Source organism: Pungitius pungitius, chromosome 9 (assembly GCF_949316345.1).
Source record: "Pungitius pungitius chromosome 9, fPunPun2.1, whole genome shotgun sequence".
In the NCBI taxonomy this organism is placed as follows: Eukaryota; Metazoa; Chordata; class Actinopteri; order Perciformes; family Gasterosteidae; genus Pungitius; species Pungitius pungitius.
The window spans coordinates 19395121-19411390 of NC_084908.1; the positions used below are offsets into that span (position 1 = coordinate 19395121).

At 48.5% G+C, this 16270-nt stretch overlaps 3 protein-coding genes across 4 annotated transcripts; 2 read left to right on the forward strand and 1 right to left on the reverse strand.

Annotated features, from left to right (window-relative positions):
- Positions 1-122: 122 nt before the first annotated feature.
- Positions 123-4151, forward strand: snrpb2 (small nuclear ribonucleoprotein polypeptide B2). 2 transcript variants are annotated; one of them, XM_037472164.2, is made up of 7 exons: positions 123-267; positions 1065-1136; positions 1307-1479; positions 1560-1694; positions 3213-3248; positions 3642-3730; positions 3845-4151. In XM_037472164.2, exons 2-7 carry the CDS (start codon positions 1073-1075, stop codon positions 4002-4004), a joined length of 657 nt encoding a protein of 218 aa, XP_037328061.1. In that variant the 5' UTR covers positions 123-267; positions 1065-1072; the 3' UTR covers positions 4005-4151. The 2 variants fall into 2 exon arrangements, with proteins under 2 accessions (XP_037328061.1, XP_037328062.1); XM_037472165.2 differs by lacking the exon at positions 123-267 and adding an exon at positions 327-403.
- Positions 4152-4963: 812 nt separating this feature from the next.
- Positions 4964-10585, forward strand: prokr1a (prokineticin receptor 1a). The gene is made up of 2 exons (XM_062564267.1): positions 4964-6599; positions 7669-10585. The coding sequence occupies exons 1-2, from the start codon at positions 6172-6174 to the stop codon at positions 8366-8368; spliced, it is 1128 nt and encodes a 375-aa protein (XP_062420251.1). The 5' UTR covers positions 4964-6171; the 3' UTR covers positions 8369-10585.
- Positions 10586-11027: 442 nt separating this feature from the next.
- Positions 11028-15846, reverse strand: aplf (aprataxin and PNKP like factor). Its single transcript, XM_037472061.2, has 11 exons — positions 15712-15846; positions 15351-15493; positions 14632-14703; positions 14101-14264; positions 13419-13599; positions 12999-13146; positions 12666-12835; positions 12268-12512; positions 12030-12146; positions 11880-11926; positions 11028-11264 (listed from the first exon to the last, which is right to left on the reverse strand). Exons 2-11 carry the CDS (start codon positions 15447-15449, stop codon positions 11062-11064), a joined length of 1446 nt encoding a protein of 481 aa, XP_037327958.2. The 5' UTR covers positions 15450-15493; positions 15712-15846; the 3' UTR covers positions 11028-11061.
- Between the last annotated feature and the right edge of the window lie 424 nt (positions 15847-16270).

Genomic DNA, 16270 nt, shown 5'->3' on the forward strand with positions numbered 1-16270 from the left:
TGTCAGACCGGTTTTGTTCTCCGTGTACAAAACAACCCCTTCGTAGAAAATACCATATGTAACCCTAACCCTAACCTCAATGGCGCTCTGTAGCAAATACAATGCAAAACAAAACCCTCTGTGGGGTGAATAAAGGGTTATATGTCATGTAGTTCCCCCCCTGACCTGCGGGGGCGGTAGAGGTCAACGCGCCTTAAACCAGGAGCCAGCCTCACCGGCGCGTGCAGTGTGTTTCCGGCTTTATAAGAGCGGTGTGGAGAGAGAGAGGTGAGTTTAATATTCACTACAGTTTTGTCTGCATATGAACTGTCCCATAGTTTTAACGAATACTCAGAAGAAGCGATAAACACTTATGTATTATGTTGGTGTGTGGGATCTTTGTGTAACACCGCTTTAAAACACGGTGCGTATTCTGCTAGCTAGCTAACCGCCGCTAGGCTATCATTGTGAATGAACGTAGCTTGCGTTGAGCTAACGTATGCTACTACTAGCCTTAACTGAGCATTTACCCCCCACTAAAGCGCTAAAAACACGTCAGGTGTGATATTATAGTCATGTTTGAGGAATGGATCCTGCTAAGACTCTCATTGGTGATTTGTCCAATAACATCAGGTTCTGTTAGTTTCTCTGGACACGTTTCTGTTAGTGTTGGCAGTTTGATGGAACTTAAAGGAGGACCTTTCTACATTTTTAACTTTCTTGACGTAACGCTTTTTAGAGGAAAATGGCTACTGTAGACGTAACAGTGTATATTTTGAATGACTGGTTTGTTTGTCGTCTTGTCCCACGATTCAAGCAGGTTTAACGAGACAAAGACCGTTTATGTAGAGAATAAGAAAACAGTCGTTTTTTCTGCACTGGAAGCGTCAATTCTTTGCACAACGATGCAACAAGACACTCTTGAATTGGTGTTTTGCCTGCTTTTTAGTAAATCTTTTTTTAACTTCACAATAGAAATAGAAGCTTACTGTGCATTTAACATGTTTGGAGTACCGAACTTTGAAATTGTTGGTCAGAAAAGCTTTTTCAGATAACAAAGAGCTTTGCATGTTTTCTGTCTTCAGACACCAACATGGACATCCGACCAAACCACACCATCTACATCAACAATATAAATGACAAGATCAAAAAAGACGGTACGTGTGCATTTCTTAATTCTCTACGGCATGAAGTGTGAATTTAAATAAGCTGTCGATATGAGGTATAACTTGTGTCTCTTACTATATTCAAAGTGGCCCTTTAGTGTTTTGTGCAGTGAAACCGCGATGACTTTAGTGTTGAGCTTCTTCTGGTCTCCACCTTGCAGAGATGAAGCGGTCGCTGTACGCGCTCTTCTCTCAGTTTGGCCAGATAGTCGACATCGTGGCCATGAAGACCTCAAAGATGAGAGGGCAGGCCTTCGTGGTCTTCAAAGAGCTCGCCGCGTCCACCAACGCACTGCGGCAACTTCAGGGCTTCCCGTTCTACAACAAGCCCATGGTAGGACACCCCCCCCATCACCTGGACGGTCTGGTTTGGGTAGTGTTTGGTGTTTTTTCTGACCCGTGTTGTCCCCACAGAGGATACAGTACGCAAAGACTGACTCCGAGGTCATCACCAAGGTGAAAGGCTCGTTCGGCGACAAGGACAAGAAGAAGGACAAGAAGAAGAAGGCTCAGGAGCCGCCAGCCAGCCTGCTGAAGAAACCGGCGCCGGTGAGTGGCGTCAATTCATCCTCCAGCCTGGTGTCGGCCGTTCGTTCTGTTCAAGGAAATCCACCATTAAACTGTTACAGCGTCATCAACCGGCTCGTTCTCTCACAGCAGGGTTGGAATCACTGAGATAGTTGCTGTTAGATCATAACTCTGGCTAACGAGAAATCAAGGTCAATTGCTTGGGTATTAAATAGTTAAATATGAATCTGTAGCTTTTTTAGTGTGTAATTTGGACAACAGAGTGGCAACGACTTCATCGTTACACCCGACCAGTTTGCATATCAGGGTTACAACATTTCAGGTATCCTTACCGAAAGTGTCTTGTCTAAATAAAATAAATTGGCTACTCCAGTATCAGATTAAAATATCAGCAGTTCTACCTTGCAACAATCCGTTGAATTCGTAGGTCTAACCCTCACACAGAATGTAAATATTTAGCGCTAATAAACAAAGTCGTTGTTTAAACATCGTATTGTAGAACAACAACAACAAGGAGGCTCTGGTCTGAACGATGGCCTTTTTAAAAAGGCGGAGAAGATCCACTCCTTCTGCTCTTCCTTTTCACAATAAAAGCCCTAAACCCATTCACTAAGTGGTCAAGGGGATTGATAAAATCCTGCATATCAATACGTGCCTTTTATTGAGAGTGTAGAACCAGTAAAACTTGCACCTAGCTGCCTGTAAGGATTGATTTAATGCTAAATACTCTCCTGTAAACACTTACTAGGATTTAGCTATTAAAATGTTGAGCGTTAATGGTAACAAAGGTCAGAGTTCTTCACCTCCCACATGAAATGAAGTGCTTCTCATTCCGAACACAAAGCGGCAGCAGGTCTGGTTGACGTGAGAGAACCGCGTCCTTCGTTTGGTGCTGGAGGCCGAGCTTCCTTATAATAACATTCTGATGAGAAGAACTGAGGCTGCCGACATTTTTTGTCACGTGCAAAAATTGCTTCACTTTTTGAGAAATGTGCATCTGGTTGTTGTTCATCAGACTCGTTTTGTTAAAGCTTTATTTCATTTTGAAATCCTGGAGTTACTATGTAAAGACCGTATCAGTGTTTAGTTTTATAAAAATGTCAAAAGAAATGTAGGCTCCACAAACTACATTATTTCTCTTTAGACTCTACCATGACTAAAACACTAACAAACTGTAGCACCTTTGAGTGCATGTTTTGAAACTGATTATTTGATGAAAATTGTACTTTATTTGTTACTTGTTCTCCTGAGTTTGAATCTCTACGGTTGAAATGCACTTATTGTAAGTCGCTTTGGATAAAAGCATCAGCTAAATGACAGTGAGCCCGCCCATTTTGCCCCCCCCCCCCCCCCCCTGCTTTATGACTATTATCTACGACATGAACACCATGCTGGATAGAAGACTTGAGACCATAAACTCATGTTTACAGTGTTTTCCTAGGCTTCTATGCGACCCCTGCTGGTCACCACAGAGGATGCTGTCAGTAAACGTTGTCGGTGATCTTTGGTCTTCATGTTGTTGTTTTTGTCTGTTTGCAGGGATCAGCAGCTCCGGTGCACTCGGGCATCGTGCAGGTAAGACCGCCGACTCGTGACTTATTTTTTCTAAAAAAGTCATTGCTTTTGTTGTTACTTTTAGCCTGAGCCCTTTGAAACTATGTGGGGATAACTCTACAGGAGCCAAGACCGGACAAACCAAGCACCCTCTTTAAAAATACGTTACCGCGGTTACGGCAACGCGGGAAAGAAAGCCTTCCTATTGGACGGCACCAACACACATTGCACCTTTCCTTTCTTCTTAGTTCTTTGAACATTTAAGTGATTCTATAAAAACCCCTTTGACTCATCGAAGCTTCCACCCCGGGAGCTTTGTGTGATCCTGCGATCAGAAACATGCTTTGTGCGCCGCCCGGCTGGGGGGCCGCACACAAGAGCCCGAGCGTTGATCCTCGGCTGCTGTCTCCACAGGTGCCCGACAACCCGCCGAACTACATTCTGTTCCTCAACAACCTGCCCGAGGAGACCAACGAGATGATGCTGTCCATGCTGTTCAACCAGTGAGTCCCCGGCCGCACCGCTTTGTCCCCGCTTGTTGACCCGGGGGGGGGGGGGGGGGTTGACGACGACGTTGTTGTTGTTGTTGTTTTTCAATCTTCTTTTCTGTGATCCAGGTTTCCCGGGTTCAAAGAGGTGCGGCTCGTCCCGGGCAAACACGACATCTCCTTCGTGGAGTTTGAGAGCGAGACGCAGGCGGGCGTGGCCAAAGACGCGCTGCAGGGCTTCAGGATCACGGCCACCTGCGCCATGAAGATCACGTACGCCAAGAAGTAGTCTGAGCCCGGATATCCGTTGTGTTCCTACATGCTTTGGATTTTTGTAAATGCTACTTTTTTCCTTCTTTTTTTTTGTGAATTCTGTCATCGAGCGAATAACCCTTGACCAATATTTTGTTTTGTAAAATAAAAGTCTTTTACATAAGTGTTCTTTTCAGATGTTGAGTTATTGTTCTGACTTCCTGTCTGGCTTTTCATGTCCGACTCCGTCGTTTCCTCCTAAAGACGTTGAGCTTTAAAAACTCCTTTTTAATTTAAAGGTTCAGTTATTTCCTAAAAAAAACAGATGTAAATGTTGGCAAAGAAACTGCTTTTATTCACTTTATTTGTTTTTTCTTTAACGCAGCATTTTAAACACTAAAAACCCCAAACCGTAAATAACCTGAGGGGTAAGATGCTGCACGTCTTTCTTCATAATAATCACGTAGGCGTTAAAGCGGAAACCAGAAACAAAATAAACCCATTATGAATAGAGCCGTAAAGAACTATTATCAGTGTTTTCACAGCTTTTAAGTGCTTTGGTCTCCTGGGAGCAGAGCGACTAATCGTTCATAAAAGTACAAGGATAGTGTTTCATTTCTCCATCGTTCTGTCACACGGTCTCAGGCCTTGTGTGATTTTTAGGATCAGACTTGAGAGGCATCCAGCACACGATGACTCATCGCCAAACGCCTTCCTCCCTGCGTCCTGCTTCCTTTTGTTAAAACGGTTCACGTCGTGCGCTCCAGTGCCTTCATTTGTTCACTATTTTAAGTTATTGAATTGGAAAAATAAATATATTTTTTAGCCGGCAGTGAAGAGCAGCTGACTCCGTAGGAACTGATCTCAGGTCAGCAAGGAATGAGTCATTTCAACCCGTCAATCACAGTAAGCCCCGCCCATAATCTTTTATTTTACTCCAAAAAAAAGGAAATTTAAACTCCAATGATTATTTATTCCAAAGGGAATAAAGAGACCGTGCGCGTGTCTGTGCGTGTTCGCTGGGCGTCGTGAACGCGCCTCGCGCTCTTCCTGTCATTCAGTGGATGAGCGCGCGCGGAGCAGCAGCTTCAGGTCTGTGTTCTGTGATACTTTGTGCTTTAACGTCACGTCTTACACGCGCGGTTCGACTCAACTGTGAAAGAATTCGTGTTTAATATGAGAATGCAAAACGGAGGATGTTACGTTTTACTAAAAGCTGATTCTTTTCCGCACAAAAACTTTCTGCTTCTGCTTTTTTTAATTTATTCTTTATTCTACGGTTCAAAACGCAGAATTATTTGGTGTTGTATTTTATGTTTAAAGTATATTTTCAGCTTGTCGCGCTGCTGCTGAGATCTCTTCTCATTTCTCACTAATCACAGCGTCGCGCCCTCTATTGTGGTTCCCAAAGGGTGGTCCGGTGACCCCAGGGGGTCCCCGAGAGAACCTCAGGAAGTCATACGTCATTCTCATTGTTATAACTATTATATTCTGCAAGCTGTTATGAAGGTCGCTAATGTGCCTGAATCGAGTCATAACTGGTTAAATATCCAAAGTAATTGGACAATGTTCAGACGTAATTACCTTTTATTACTGTAATTACCCCAGAATTATTTCATTTTCTTTATAGAATTTGAACAATTACTATCACAACAGATGCACATAGCAGCTGCAGATAATGAATATTCTCATTTGTGAATCTGCCGTCTATTTTCTTTAGATGAGGTACTTCTACTTCTTTTAATGCAACATTTTACTTCTGTATCTGAAAGCTTTATTGATTGAAGATATATTTTTGAAGTAATCATTTGCCTGCACGACTAGTAACCTGATCTAAGCTCAATCGTAACTTGTTTGGAATCTACTTCTACTGAAGCGAAATTACTTCTTCTACTACTACTTCAGTGCTTCAGGGGCCGTGATCAGTGGCGATCCTTCACACATCGCACTTTGTTAGAAAAGCTTCTAAATGAACTCCTTCAGTCGTCCGAGACGAGACGAAACATTCCTCGACCCGCGGACAGATCTAACAAGTAGACTCCACGGACTCTGTAACCTAGCAACGCCGTCGGCAGGACCGCACATCTTTAACATTGAAATCATGTTTCTGTGTGTCGAAAGTAGAAGCACCGTCCTGTGTTTTTTCTTCCCCCGTCGTTAAAACTGTTCAGACCCGGACCATCATGGCGACCTGATCCGTCAAGATGGCCGACCCGAACAACCGCAGCGCCGTGCCGCCGGACTACTTCCTGGCCGGCGACTTCCCGGACTACGGGGTCCCCCCGGACGAGGCCCCGGACACCACGCGAGGCCGGGCCTTCTTCGCCGCCACCATCGTCATCGCCGCGGTCCTGGTGGGCATCATGGTGGTCTGCGGCGTGGGGAACTGCCTGTTCATCGCCAGCCTGGCTCGCTACAAGCAGCTGCGCAACCTGACCAACCTGCTGATCGCCAACCTGGCGGTGTCGGACACGCTGGTGGCGGCGGTGTGCTGCCCCTTCCTGCTGGACTACTACGTGGTCAAGCAGCTGTCGTGGGACCACGGCCTGCTGCTCTGCGCCGCCACCAACTACCTGCGCACCGTCTCCCTCTACGTGTCCACCAACGCGCTGCTCGCCATCGCCGTGGACAGGTGAGGCCCGGGGTCAACCGGCGGCTCTGACCAATCAGTGGGCAGAGGAGGCCTAGAGGGTCAAGTTACCTGCAGGGGGGGGGGGGAACGAGACGTAGACGGGCGGGGCAGCCAGGTGACAGAGGAGGCGGGGCCTAAAGGGGCGGGGTTAGGGCAGGTATGGCACGGGTCCCAGTCCGTTGACGCATCCATCCATCAGTTGACTCCGACTTCCTTGGGCCATTATTACCGAGGTCTCCAGGTAGAAGGATCCATTCAAAGAGTCAGTCACAAACTGATCTAATTAAAGTGAAGATAAAAGCTCTTTAAGGGACATTATTGGAGTCATTTGTGTCATCTGTTCTTTGTTCTTGTTCTTTTGCACACAACACATTACATCGTACACGATGTTTGTGCTTCAGCTTTTTACTGCTGTAAATCTTTGTATTTCTGTGCTGTGAGAACCTCGCATCACTTTGAAAAAGGACAAAATACAGTTTGTTTTATTTTGGCGAGAGAGGCGTTTCTCTGTCACAAAGTATGTTTACAGCAGTAAAATGTGGACATCCCGTCTTCCTTTCCTTTCATCCCCTTTCGTGTTGCAGAATAGAAGCCCCCCCCCCCCCCTTCTAGTTCTGAGCCTGGCTGACGTCCTTGTTTGCGCCGCTGAGAGGCTCCAATTGAGCGGCTCAGAAGCGCGTTCCCTCCGTGCGGGAATGCGGCGTGAATCCTTTAACCCTCGGCTTTAACTAATTCAACACATCAACGCGTCGGTGAAATCAGCACGTCGCAGGCGGCGGACTCGAGTTTGGCCCCAACTACAGAGCCTCGTCCGCCAGCAGGATGCACGTCCCCCCGCGATGATAAAAGCTGCTTCCATTTGGCATCCGAACCCGATCCATCACCGCGCTGACGCTCGAGGACCCGCCGGCGCTGCTCCATGTTCCGTTCCTCCCGGGGGCCGACATCTGTCTTGTGTATAAACATCGGAGGGAAGATGGAAAGATACCGGTGCGCCCGGCGGGAGGGAGGGGGAGGGTGGGGAAGAGCTTCTGGCTTTGAGTCTTTTGAGCGTTGTGTCTGTCCGCAGGTACATGGCCATCCTGCACCCACTGAGGCCTCGCATGAAGATCCAGACGGCGTTCTGCGTGATCCTGACGGTCTGGATGGTGCCCGTCTTCGTCTCCATCCCCTCGGCCTACATGGCCTCCGAGATGACCTACCCGCACGCCGAGGGCCGCCCGCACAAGACCTTCTGCGCCCAGATCTGGCCGGTGGACCGGCAGGCCTTCTACCGCTCCTACTTCCTCCTGGTCTTCGCCCTGGAGTTCGTGGGCCCGGTGACCGCCATGTCCGTCTGCTACGTGCAGATCTCCAGGGAGCTGTGGTTCAAGGGCGTGCCGGGCTTCAGGACGGATCAGATCCGCAAGAGGCTGCGCAGCCGCCGCAGGACGGTGGTGGTGCTGATTCTGGTGCTGGTGGCCTACGTCCTGTGCTGGGCGCCGTACTACGGCTTCGCCCTGCTGCGGGACTTCTACCCCGCGCTCATATCAAGGGGCAGGAACTCCCTGGTGGTCTTCTACGTCATCGAGTGCATCGCCATGAGCAACGGGGTCATCAACACCCTGTGCTTCATGAGCGTCCGGCACAACCACAGGCGGCTGAAGCGCGCGGGCCGGTTCCAGCTGAGGCTGGTGACGTTCGTCGCCACCAAGTCGCTGGAGGAGGGCGAGGCCCGGACCTGCTCCCTCCGGGTGACGGAGGAGCCGGACGGGGCCCGGCCGAAGTAGGAGGCCAAACACCGGGTGCTCGGCCCTTGTTGAAGCCGAACCGATGGGGAGAGCCGAGACCCAGCGATGAGTCAGCACCTTAAAACGTTTACGGGCTCCTTCGCCTCCACGTCTGCGGGCCTTAAAAGAAGCTTTATAGCTCACGAGCTCGCAATGTTTAGTTCTTATTGTCACATAAAATACCTGCTGGCTGAAGGCTAAATTAAACCAAACGCCCCCCCTCCATCCTGTAGCTTAATGGTTGTGACAAGACATCATGTGACCTTGTGTATAGTGAAGACTCTCTTGCTGAACAAAGAGCTTATTTCCTTCATTTTTCACCAAAATCCAGCGAGAAAACCCAGCATGATGCTAACTCGTTAGGCAGGTCGTGTCCGCTGCCCTCTATTGGGCGTAGCGGGCGTAGCTCGTAGGAAGGAGGAGAAGGGAACAATGGGGCCTCGTGCGCGTAGTTCTGCTCGAATCCGTTGGTGTAAAATCTTTGACCCGGACGTTGGTTCCGGCTCGGTGAGGACGTTCTCATCCTGGTGAAAAGAGAGCGGTTCCGCGCCCCCCAAACGTCGTAAATGGCTCGGATGCACTTTGCAAAGTGCAAAAAAGACAGTTGAGTGAAGCGGAGCATCGATACAAAATTGAGACAAACACTCTCTGGGCCAATCACGGGGCAGCGCGACAACGACTCTGACGACGCGCCTTTCTTCTGGGAACGGGCCCGTTGCCATGACGACTCCGTGTGAAGCCACGCTCCCCTTGTTTTATTTGCACAATAACCACGATTAGTGATGTTTGATGAGAAAACGTGCGTCTGGTGGTGAGCGGATCCGTCTCATTTAAAGACCGTGACACAGCGGCTCTCACAGCGCGTCTCAAGACCACGACTCAAAACTCCATCAGGGAAGTCAAGTGTGGAGGAAATCGATTTCACAGAGGGACTCCATTTCAGAGCGAGCCACAAGGAGAGCCGTTCAGTATTCTTCACTTTGAAAATGTGAAAATGTTCCAATACAAAGAAAAGTCCTGCATTCAAAACAGTATTTATGTACTTAAGGCATTAAAGGAAAATGTCCTCATTGTGCTGTAGCATGTTCCCTGTCAGCGTTTTACTATTAATGATATTTCGATTAATATTACTGCATTCATGTTTATTTTCCATTTGACTTCTACATTTAACTCTTCTTTAGCTCTGATTATGACGACATTACTTCATTGTATCGTCTGACAGCTGTTTCATGCTATTTTAATATCTGAAGAGAACCTAGAAGTGACATTCTGGGGTACTTTTCTATTATAGTGCATCAATGATCATAATCCAGTGCTGGATTTGCTAGTTTTACTCTTTGACCGATGAGAGAGAAAAGTGCAGAAAACTCGCTCTTATTTATGTGGTTTCAGGACTCATGTGAGAAACATTGAAAGCGTAAATCTGTTTTTCTCTCGTATTAATCTCAATTAAAGTCCCTTTAATTCTATTTGCTTGATTTGCACGCTCAGTCGACCATGAATTCCAGCGCGATGTCAGACGTGTGTCTAACTAAACCAACTTTAGGTGTAATTAACAAACACCTGAAGGGAAATAACATGTTTGTGTTTACTGTTTACTGGTGGTGCTGCACAGTGTGTGTTGTGTTATTGTGATGTCGACGTTTAGAATAAAGACATAAACACAAAAACAAAGCTTTTTCAACCAAGATTGTGTTTTTTTAGAAAATGTAATTTAATTTAATGTAACATGTAATTTTTTTAAATGGTGTATTTTATGTTAAATGTGTTCAAAATATCATTTAAACAAAAAATGATTATTTATATTTATTTTTAATCAGCAACCGATGTGTTGCATCGCATCAAAGCTGAGTTCACTTCAATAAAAGTAATATTCAATGTTATTGTGTATTTTTCTTGTATTGTTGCAACAGACTAATGAGCAAACGTTAGCATGTTGACATGCTAATCTAAGATTATGAACATAAGCCACGTTATATAATAATAGATCAAATAAAACGACTACTGTTGCGGTTTAACATTTTGTGGAAGTCAAAATATACGAGTGTAAAGTGTTTTTTTTAAATAATAACGCCAGAGAATCAAAACTCAGGAAAGACTTCATCAAATGTAAAAAAATGTATTAAAACAAAGTGAGAAAAATACTCCAACAAAGAGTAATAATTATAAGACCTCTAAAAACTAAATTTCACATCGCTACACGAGGAGAAACCACCATCCATCGGGTCGGGTCTCGCCGGTTTTGGCCTCATCGGGTCGGGCCTCGTCGGGTCGGGTGTGTCAGGTCGGGCCTCGTCGGGTCGTGTCTCGTCGGGTCGGGCCTCGTCGGGTCGGGCCTCGTCCCGGCTCGCCGTCACTTAGCGCTCGCCGTCTCTCTCTCTCTTCAGTGAACGAGCCGGCGACCTTGGGAAGATTGTTCCAATTGTTCCATTTACAATTTGCATTTAAAGCCTCTCGGGACGTGCTTTTCATACAAACCCCTTATTTTCTCCAATCAGCCGGGAATCACAGCGGGTCGCCGTGGAGTTTGGGGGTTACCATGACGACAGCGCCGGAGCTCCTGATGCTATTGTGTGAACATTTCGATCTGTGGCTCACACAAAAAACCCAAAAGGGACAGGTCCACCTGTCCTCCTTCCTGCGGTGTGGGAGTCCCCCCCCCCCCCCCCCCGTCACGGAGACACGGCCTGAATCTACTTCCTCCTCCTGGCGAAGGCCTTCGCCTCCGCCCGCAGCGCCGCCACGTCCTCCCGCCCGCTGTCGTCCGAGGCGGGCGGCGCGTAGTCCGAGTCGTCGCCCGCGTCCTCGCTGTCGTCGTCGATGAAGCTGTCCTCGTACTCGTCTTCGTCCTCCTCGCCGGCGGCGGGGTTCCCGGGGGCCGTGCGTGCGGCGCGAGCTGTGGAAGCATCGGCGGTGTCAACAGGGGTGAGTCAAAGGGGGGAGACGAGGAGGGAGGGGAAGGGTCGAAACCCTTTGAGTGCGTCGGTGTATTGATGGAACATTTCTTAATGAGTAAAGTAAAAGTTTTACTACATATTTGACTTCAGAAACACATACGACGTCTCTCTGTGGGGGTTGGGGGGGTTTGGGGGGGGGGGGGGGGGGGGAGATAAGAGGGAGGCGTTAATTTGTCCGCTTCCCTTCCTCGTGTCAGAGGAGTCGAGGTCTTAAATCTGAGGGACACGCAACTAAATGTCAACCGAGGCGTGAAAAAAAACTCTTAAGAAATCACGTTCCTCATCAGAAAGCCATTTCCTCTGCATCGATGTCCTCAAAAGGTCTCGAGATTACATTTTAACCTTCTAAAAAAAAAAAACAAATGTCTAAGCTCAGATGAAAGACGAAACAAATCTTCAGAAAACATTGACTTTTACCAAATTCAGATGAAACAATGTGCTCAATAAACAGCCCCGTTTTGATCAGATGACATTTATAACAAATATAACAAATACATATGATATTAAATTGGATTATGTTGATTAAAAAGATGAAACGGTTATGGTTGTCTCACCTGGTCTCTTTGTGTGTTTGTATTCTTTCCTGTGAAGAGGATTCTTCCTGTCGGGGGCCGAAGAGACAAAGTCACAGTGGAGTTAGTTTTTCTTGTGATAAATGATGGGAATCAGCGCCGAATCAGAGACGACGCCTACGAGCACCTGACCTGTAGCAGTCGGTGCCGTAGGGGCACTCGGGCCGCTCCGCCTCCTCCTCCTCCTCCTCCTCCTCGTAGTCCGGGTCACCGGGGTGACTGCACTCCTGGAAGTGGGCCGGGTTCTTCCTGGAGGAAGGAACAGAGCCGGGTGTCCTTTGATGTGACGTTAACACCGAGATCAGAGCCATCTGGGCGTCATTTTGCGAGCGGGTCGCGGCGTGGAAAAGGAGGCGCGTGGAGGCGTTACCTGTAGCAGCTGCTCCCGTACGCACACGGAGCTCTCTGCCGAGGTCGGGCGTTTTTCCGCCTCTTGTCTTCGCTCTCGGACCGGCCGGCCGCGTTGGCGTCCCCCGTCGGGGAATCCCCGCCCGCCTCCTCTGGCCCCGCCTCCTCTGGCCCCGCCCCCTCCGCGGGGAAGCCGCCGGACTCGTCGCTCACCTCCGACCTCTCGGCTGAGCGCTGCGGAGGAGGAGGAACATCAACGGGGGGGTTCTGTTGGTCCACGGAGAGATGTGTTTTACAGTGATTCACAGGTAAGACGCAGCGTGAAATCAGGCCCATTTGGACCAAATCACAGAAGAAAAAAAAAAGAAAAAATCATTCTTGCTAAAAAGACGCACTTTCTGCCCACTAACAATACTCAACTGTTTTAGCTGATTCCTCTTCCTCATCGCTCATTTTCCTCCTCCTCTTCCTCGGCGTCTCCTCCTCGCGGAGCTCCGCCTCCTCAGGTGAGGGGGCCTTGGTGGGCGGGGCTTGCTTGGCGCCTGCTGCTGGTTTGGTGCCGGCTGAAGGTCCTCTGCTTCTCTTCACAGCTGTTACACAGAGACGAGCTTCAGAGGACCAGAACGCGACTGAAATCACCGGATTACGAGACCCAGCGGAGCGGCCACCGGGTCAAAGGAAAGAACTTTTTACTTTTATTAGACTTTTCTTGAATTTTCTACTTTTTCTTTAGTTTAGAGAAAAAACCGGTACCTTTTGGGCTGGAGGAGGAGGGGCCGCTTGGCGCCGCCGCCGCCGCCGCCATCATCCACGCAGGTAAAACTCTCCTCCTGGAGACGGAGGGGGGGGCAGAGGGGGGGGCGTCCCCGCGGCGGGTCTGGGCCTCGTTTGGAGAGTCTCTCTTCATGAAAACAGAAGCAGAAAGCTCCCTGAAGTGTGCAGAGACTTTGAAAAACCAACGCCGATCCGCTCAAATGATTGATATTAAAAGGATTTCATTATTAGTAGTGTTTCACCAATTCTAAACGTAGGTTACTGTGCTCCAAACATGTCCACCACCGGAGAGCCAGATGTTTGAATCCAAAACCAGACTCAATCAAACAAGGAAAGGACAACAAACAAATCTCCTGGTTTACAATGACGTCACATGGCATCACAATGAAAGAAACAAACCTCATCTGAGCTCCTGCCGGCGGCCTCCTCCTCCTCCTCCTCCTGCTCCTCCTGCTGCTCCTTCTCCTGCTGCTGCTGCTGCTCCTTCTCCTGCTCGGGCGGAGCGGCTGCTGACGGAGGCGACTCCACATCTGGCTCAGGGTCGACGGGAAGCCCTCCTTCAACAAACAGCCGACTGTTCCTACGTGAAAGAATGAAAGTCCACTTTCAAAACTCCTGACAGACGACACTGAGGGAGGAAAGACACTCGGATACATTACATTAAATGCCATTTAGCTTTTAATAAGTGCATTTCAACCATAACGATACGAACTCAAAAAGAACAAGAAAGTGCATTTTCATCATATAAGTTGATTTATAATATATAATAAGGGCCGTTGATATGATGAATGAGGCGAGCTGTAGCTTCTGCACGCCACGCAGGCACCAGCCTCCGTTTGTTTGATCCACACTTCAAACGGACCGGAGGGCTCCGGGACAAACGGACTCATGGATAAAACATCCTCGGAGCCCCCCCGCGCGCCGCACGAACCCACCTCCTCCCCCGATCGTGCGCTGTTTTTTTTTTTTTATCGAGTCCTCGGGAAAACACTTGAACCCGCCGACATAAAAGAGAATTTTAATCAGCCTTTTCCATCTCGACTTAATTGGAGACTCTGGCCTCGCTCCGTCTGCAGAGTACCTGGGGGGGCGGCCTGCTCCGCCCACGGCCTCCACCTGGAAGACGAGCTGGCCCGGCAGCAGGGAGAAGAGGTCCCCGTGGCGCAGCGGGTGCCACGAGTCTCTCTGCAGAGGTCGGGGGTCGTCGGCGGGCGACGCCTGAACGAAGCACGGGTTCAGGTGGGTCTGGAGGATGAGACGAACCAACCGTTTAACTGCTGCAACACATCCGGGATGGAAATAGCGGTTAGAAAACGGGGCTCAAACACGCGGCGAAAACGACCCTCTGCACTCTTATTTTCTCATCTGTTTCTTTTTTTTTTTTAAACGTGCGTTACCATGGAGACGTCACCTGGTACGACACGGGCTCCGATAAAGTCTCCTTGGAGCTGATGTTCCCTGCGATCAGTTAGTGGTGAAGAACTGAAATGACGTTCAGACTACCTTTAAGGCTTAAAACATCTGGACATTACTGAAATGGTAAAAACGAGAGGACCCTCTGATGTCCGCGGGCCACCGGCCCAAATGACCCGGCGGGGGCGAGGGGACGTACCGGTTTGAGGCGCAGCTCTCCGTTCAGGTTCTCCAGCAGCCCGTGAAGGCGGGACACCCTCTTGTCGCTGACCTGGGGCATCAGAAGAAGAGCGTCAGTGCAAAAGGGTCCACGTCAGGAGGTTAGAGAAGCAAACACGCGGATCAACCTACAACCTCAGTGCAAAACACGTCCTTTAGGGGTCAGAAAGGTGAGGTTCTGATCCATTCGATCCGTAAAACACTGGAGTCCTCCAGTGGTTCAGGGGAACACTCACATCTTCCTTAATGTTATCTATTGATGTTATTAATGCATGACATGAAAAGAAAGAAGATGTTTCTTGTGACTGTTGTGCTATTATATATCAAAATATCAGATTATTATTACTCATGTATAATGTCAAAGCAGGATTTGTTGGAGTTGGAGGTCATTTTAAATGATTAACTAATGATCGAAGTGCTTAATTAATCTGTTCCCACAAATAGTGAAAACAGAGAAAAATGGCTTCACAGTTACAACAAGCAACCAATGCTCCCATTTGCAAAGCTGGAACCGTGATATTCTATAAATAAAAACAGGTTGAACCATCAGAATAAACACATGTTCTGATTATTCAACAACAGTAAACAGCATACTTACTGCAGCACTACCATTACATTGACAACAATGTGTGTTGATGTGCACAGCTGAGGGAGGGCATTAACAGTACCAGAACAAACTAAAGCCCCAGCAGGACTCACCCCCAGTAGGGGCCCCCGGCCGAGCACCGTCTCCCCCGGCGGCAGGCGGATGGGACCCCCGCCGCCAGCGTCCACTCGGACCAGGTTGAAGCCGGACATGTGCTCCGCGGGGCGGGACAGGAGGCAGCTTCACCCCGGGCCCTCTGGAGGTATTCAAAACACATGTTTTTATCTCGGGGGGCAGTGGATTGTAGAAGCTAGGAATTAAATCAGGAAGCTAGGAATTAAATCAGGAAGCTAGGAATTAAATCAGGAGTTAGCCCCCGTTACTTGTGTTTCATTCAGTAGCTCCGTGTGAGACAAAGTAGTCCGTGGTCACAACGGGCCGTGCAGTAATCTGTGTTTTTTTACTTCTTCCTACCTGCAGTGGAGGTACACTGGATATGTTTTGTCTCTCGCGGTTGAAAAACTTAAACTAAAGGTATAAAAAGCGTTTACAACTTCGCTGTCAGCTACAGGCGTGAATGGGGTTCAGAATTTCCGGGATGCTGGTGCACATGCGCAGTACACATCCGGCGGTACCACCGGTGTTGCGTGCCGACTGGTTTTTGAGCCGACTGGTTTGGCTACGCGTGCGTGTTTGTTTTCCCCGACAGGCAGATGTTGTCTGCCTCGGTCACCTGATTCGTTGCTGACACATTGCTGACAACATATTGCTGAAAATGGATGCCTTCCCCTCAGAGGGCGTGGCATCGCTTCCCCATGCCCCGGCCACGCTTACTATAGGCTTCTGGGAGGATCAGATTTGCCGAGGACACTTGCCCGCCGACTGCCGTTTGACTACAATGCACTTCGTCTGCACCTCCTGGATCATGTTCGAGATACTTTTACGTCTCCTCACTATGTGTCTGTTGGTGGTCACAGGTAGATTGATGTTATTACTCTACTAGATTTATCTCAAATTAAATTGAGTTTGAGAT

Bases quoted from the DNA above. Each gene is read 5' to 3' on its own strand.
- snrpb2 (XM_037472164.2), top strand. From the start codon at position 1,073: ATGGACATCCGACCAAACCACACCATCTACATCAACAATATAAATGAC. The intron at 1,480-1,559 runs GTAGGACACCCC...TTGTCCCCACAG, and splicing joins CGTTCTACAACAAGCCCATG to AGGATACAGTACGCAAAGAC. The intron at 3,731-3,844 runs GTGAGTCCCCGG...TCTGTGATCCAG, and splicing joins CTGTCCATGCTGTTCAACCA to GTTTCCCGGGTTCAAAGAGG.
- prokr1a (XM_062564267.1), top strand. From the start codon at position 6,172: ATGGCCGACCCGAACAACCGCAGCGCCGTGCCGCCGGACTACTTCCTG. The intron at 6,600-7,668 runs GTGAGGCCCGGG...GTCTGTCCGCAG, and splicing joins CTCGCCATCGCCGTGGACAG to GTACATGGCCATCCTGCACC.
- aplf (XM_037472061.2), bottom strand. From the start codon at position 15,449: ATGTCCGGCTTCAACCTGGTCCGAGTGGACGCTGGCGGCGGGGGTCCC. The intron at 12,147-12,267 runs GTAACGCCTCCA...TCCTTCCTCCAG, and splicing joins TACGGGAGCAGCTGCTACAG to GAAGAACCCGGCCCACTTCC. The intron at 11,927-12,029 runs GTCAGGTGCTCG...GGCCCCCGACAG, and splicing joins TACGGCACCGACTGCTACAG to GAAGAATCCTCTTCACAGGA.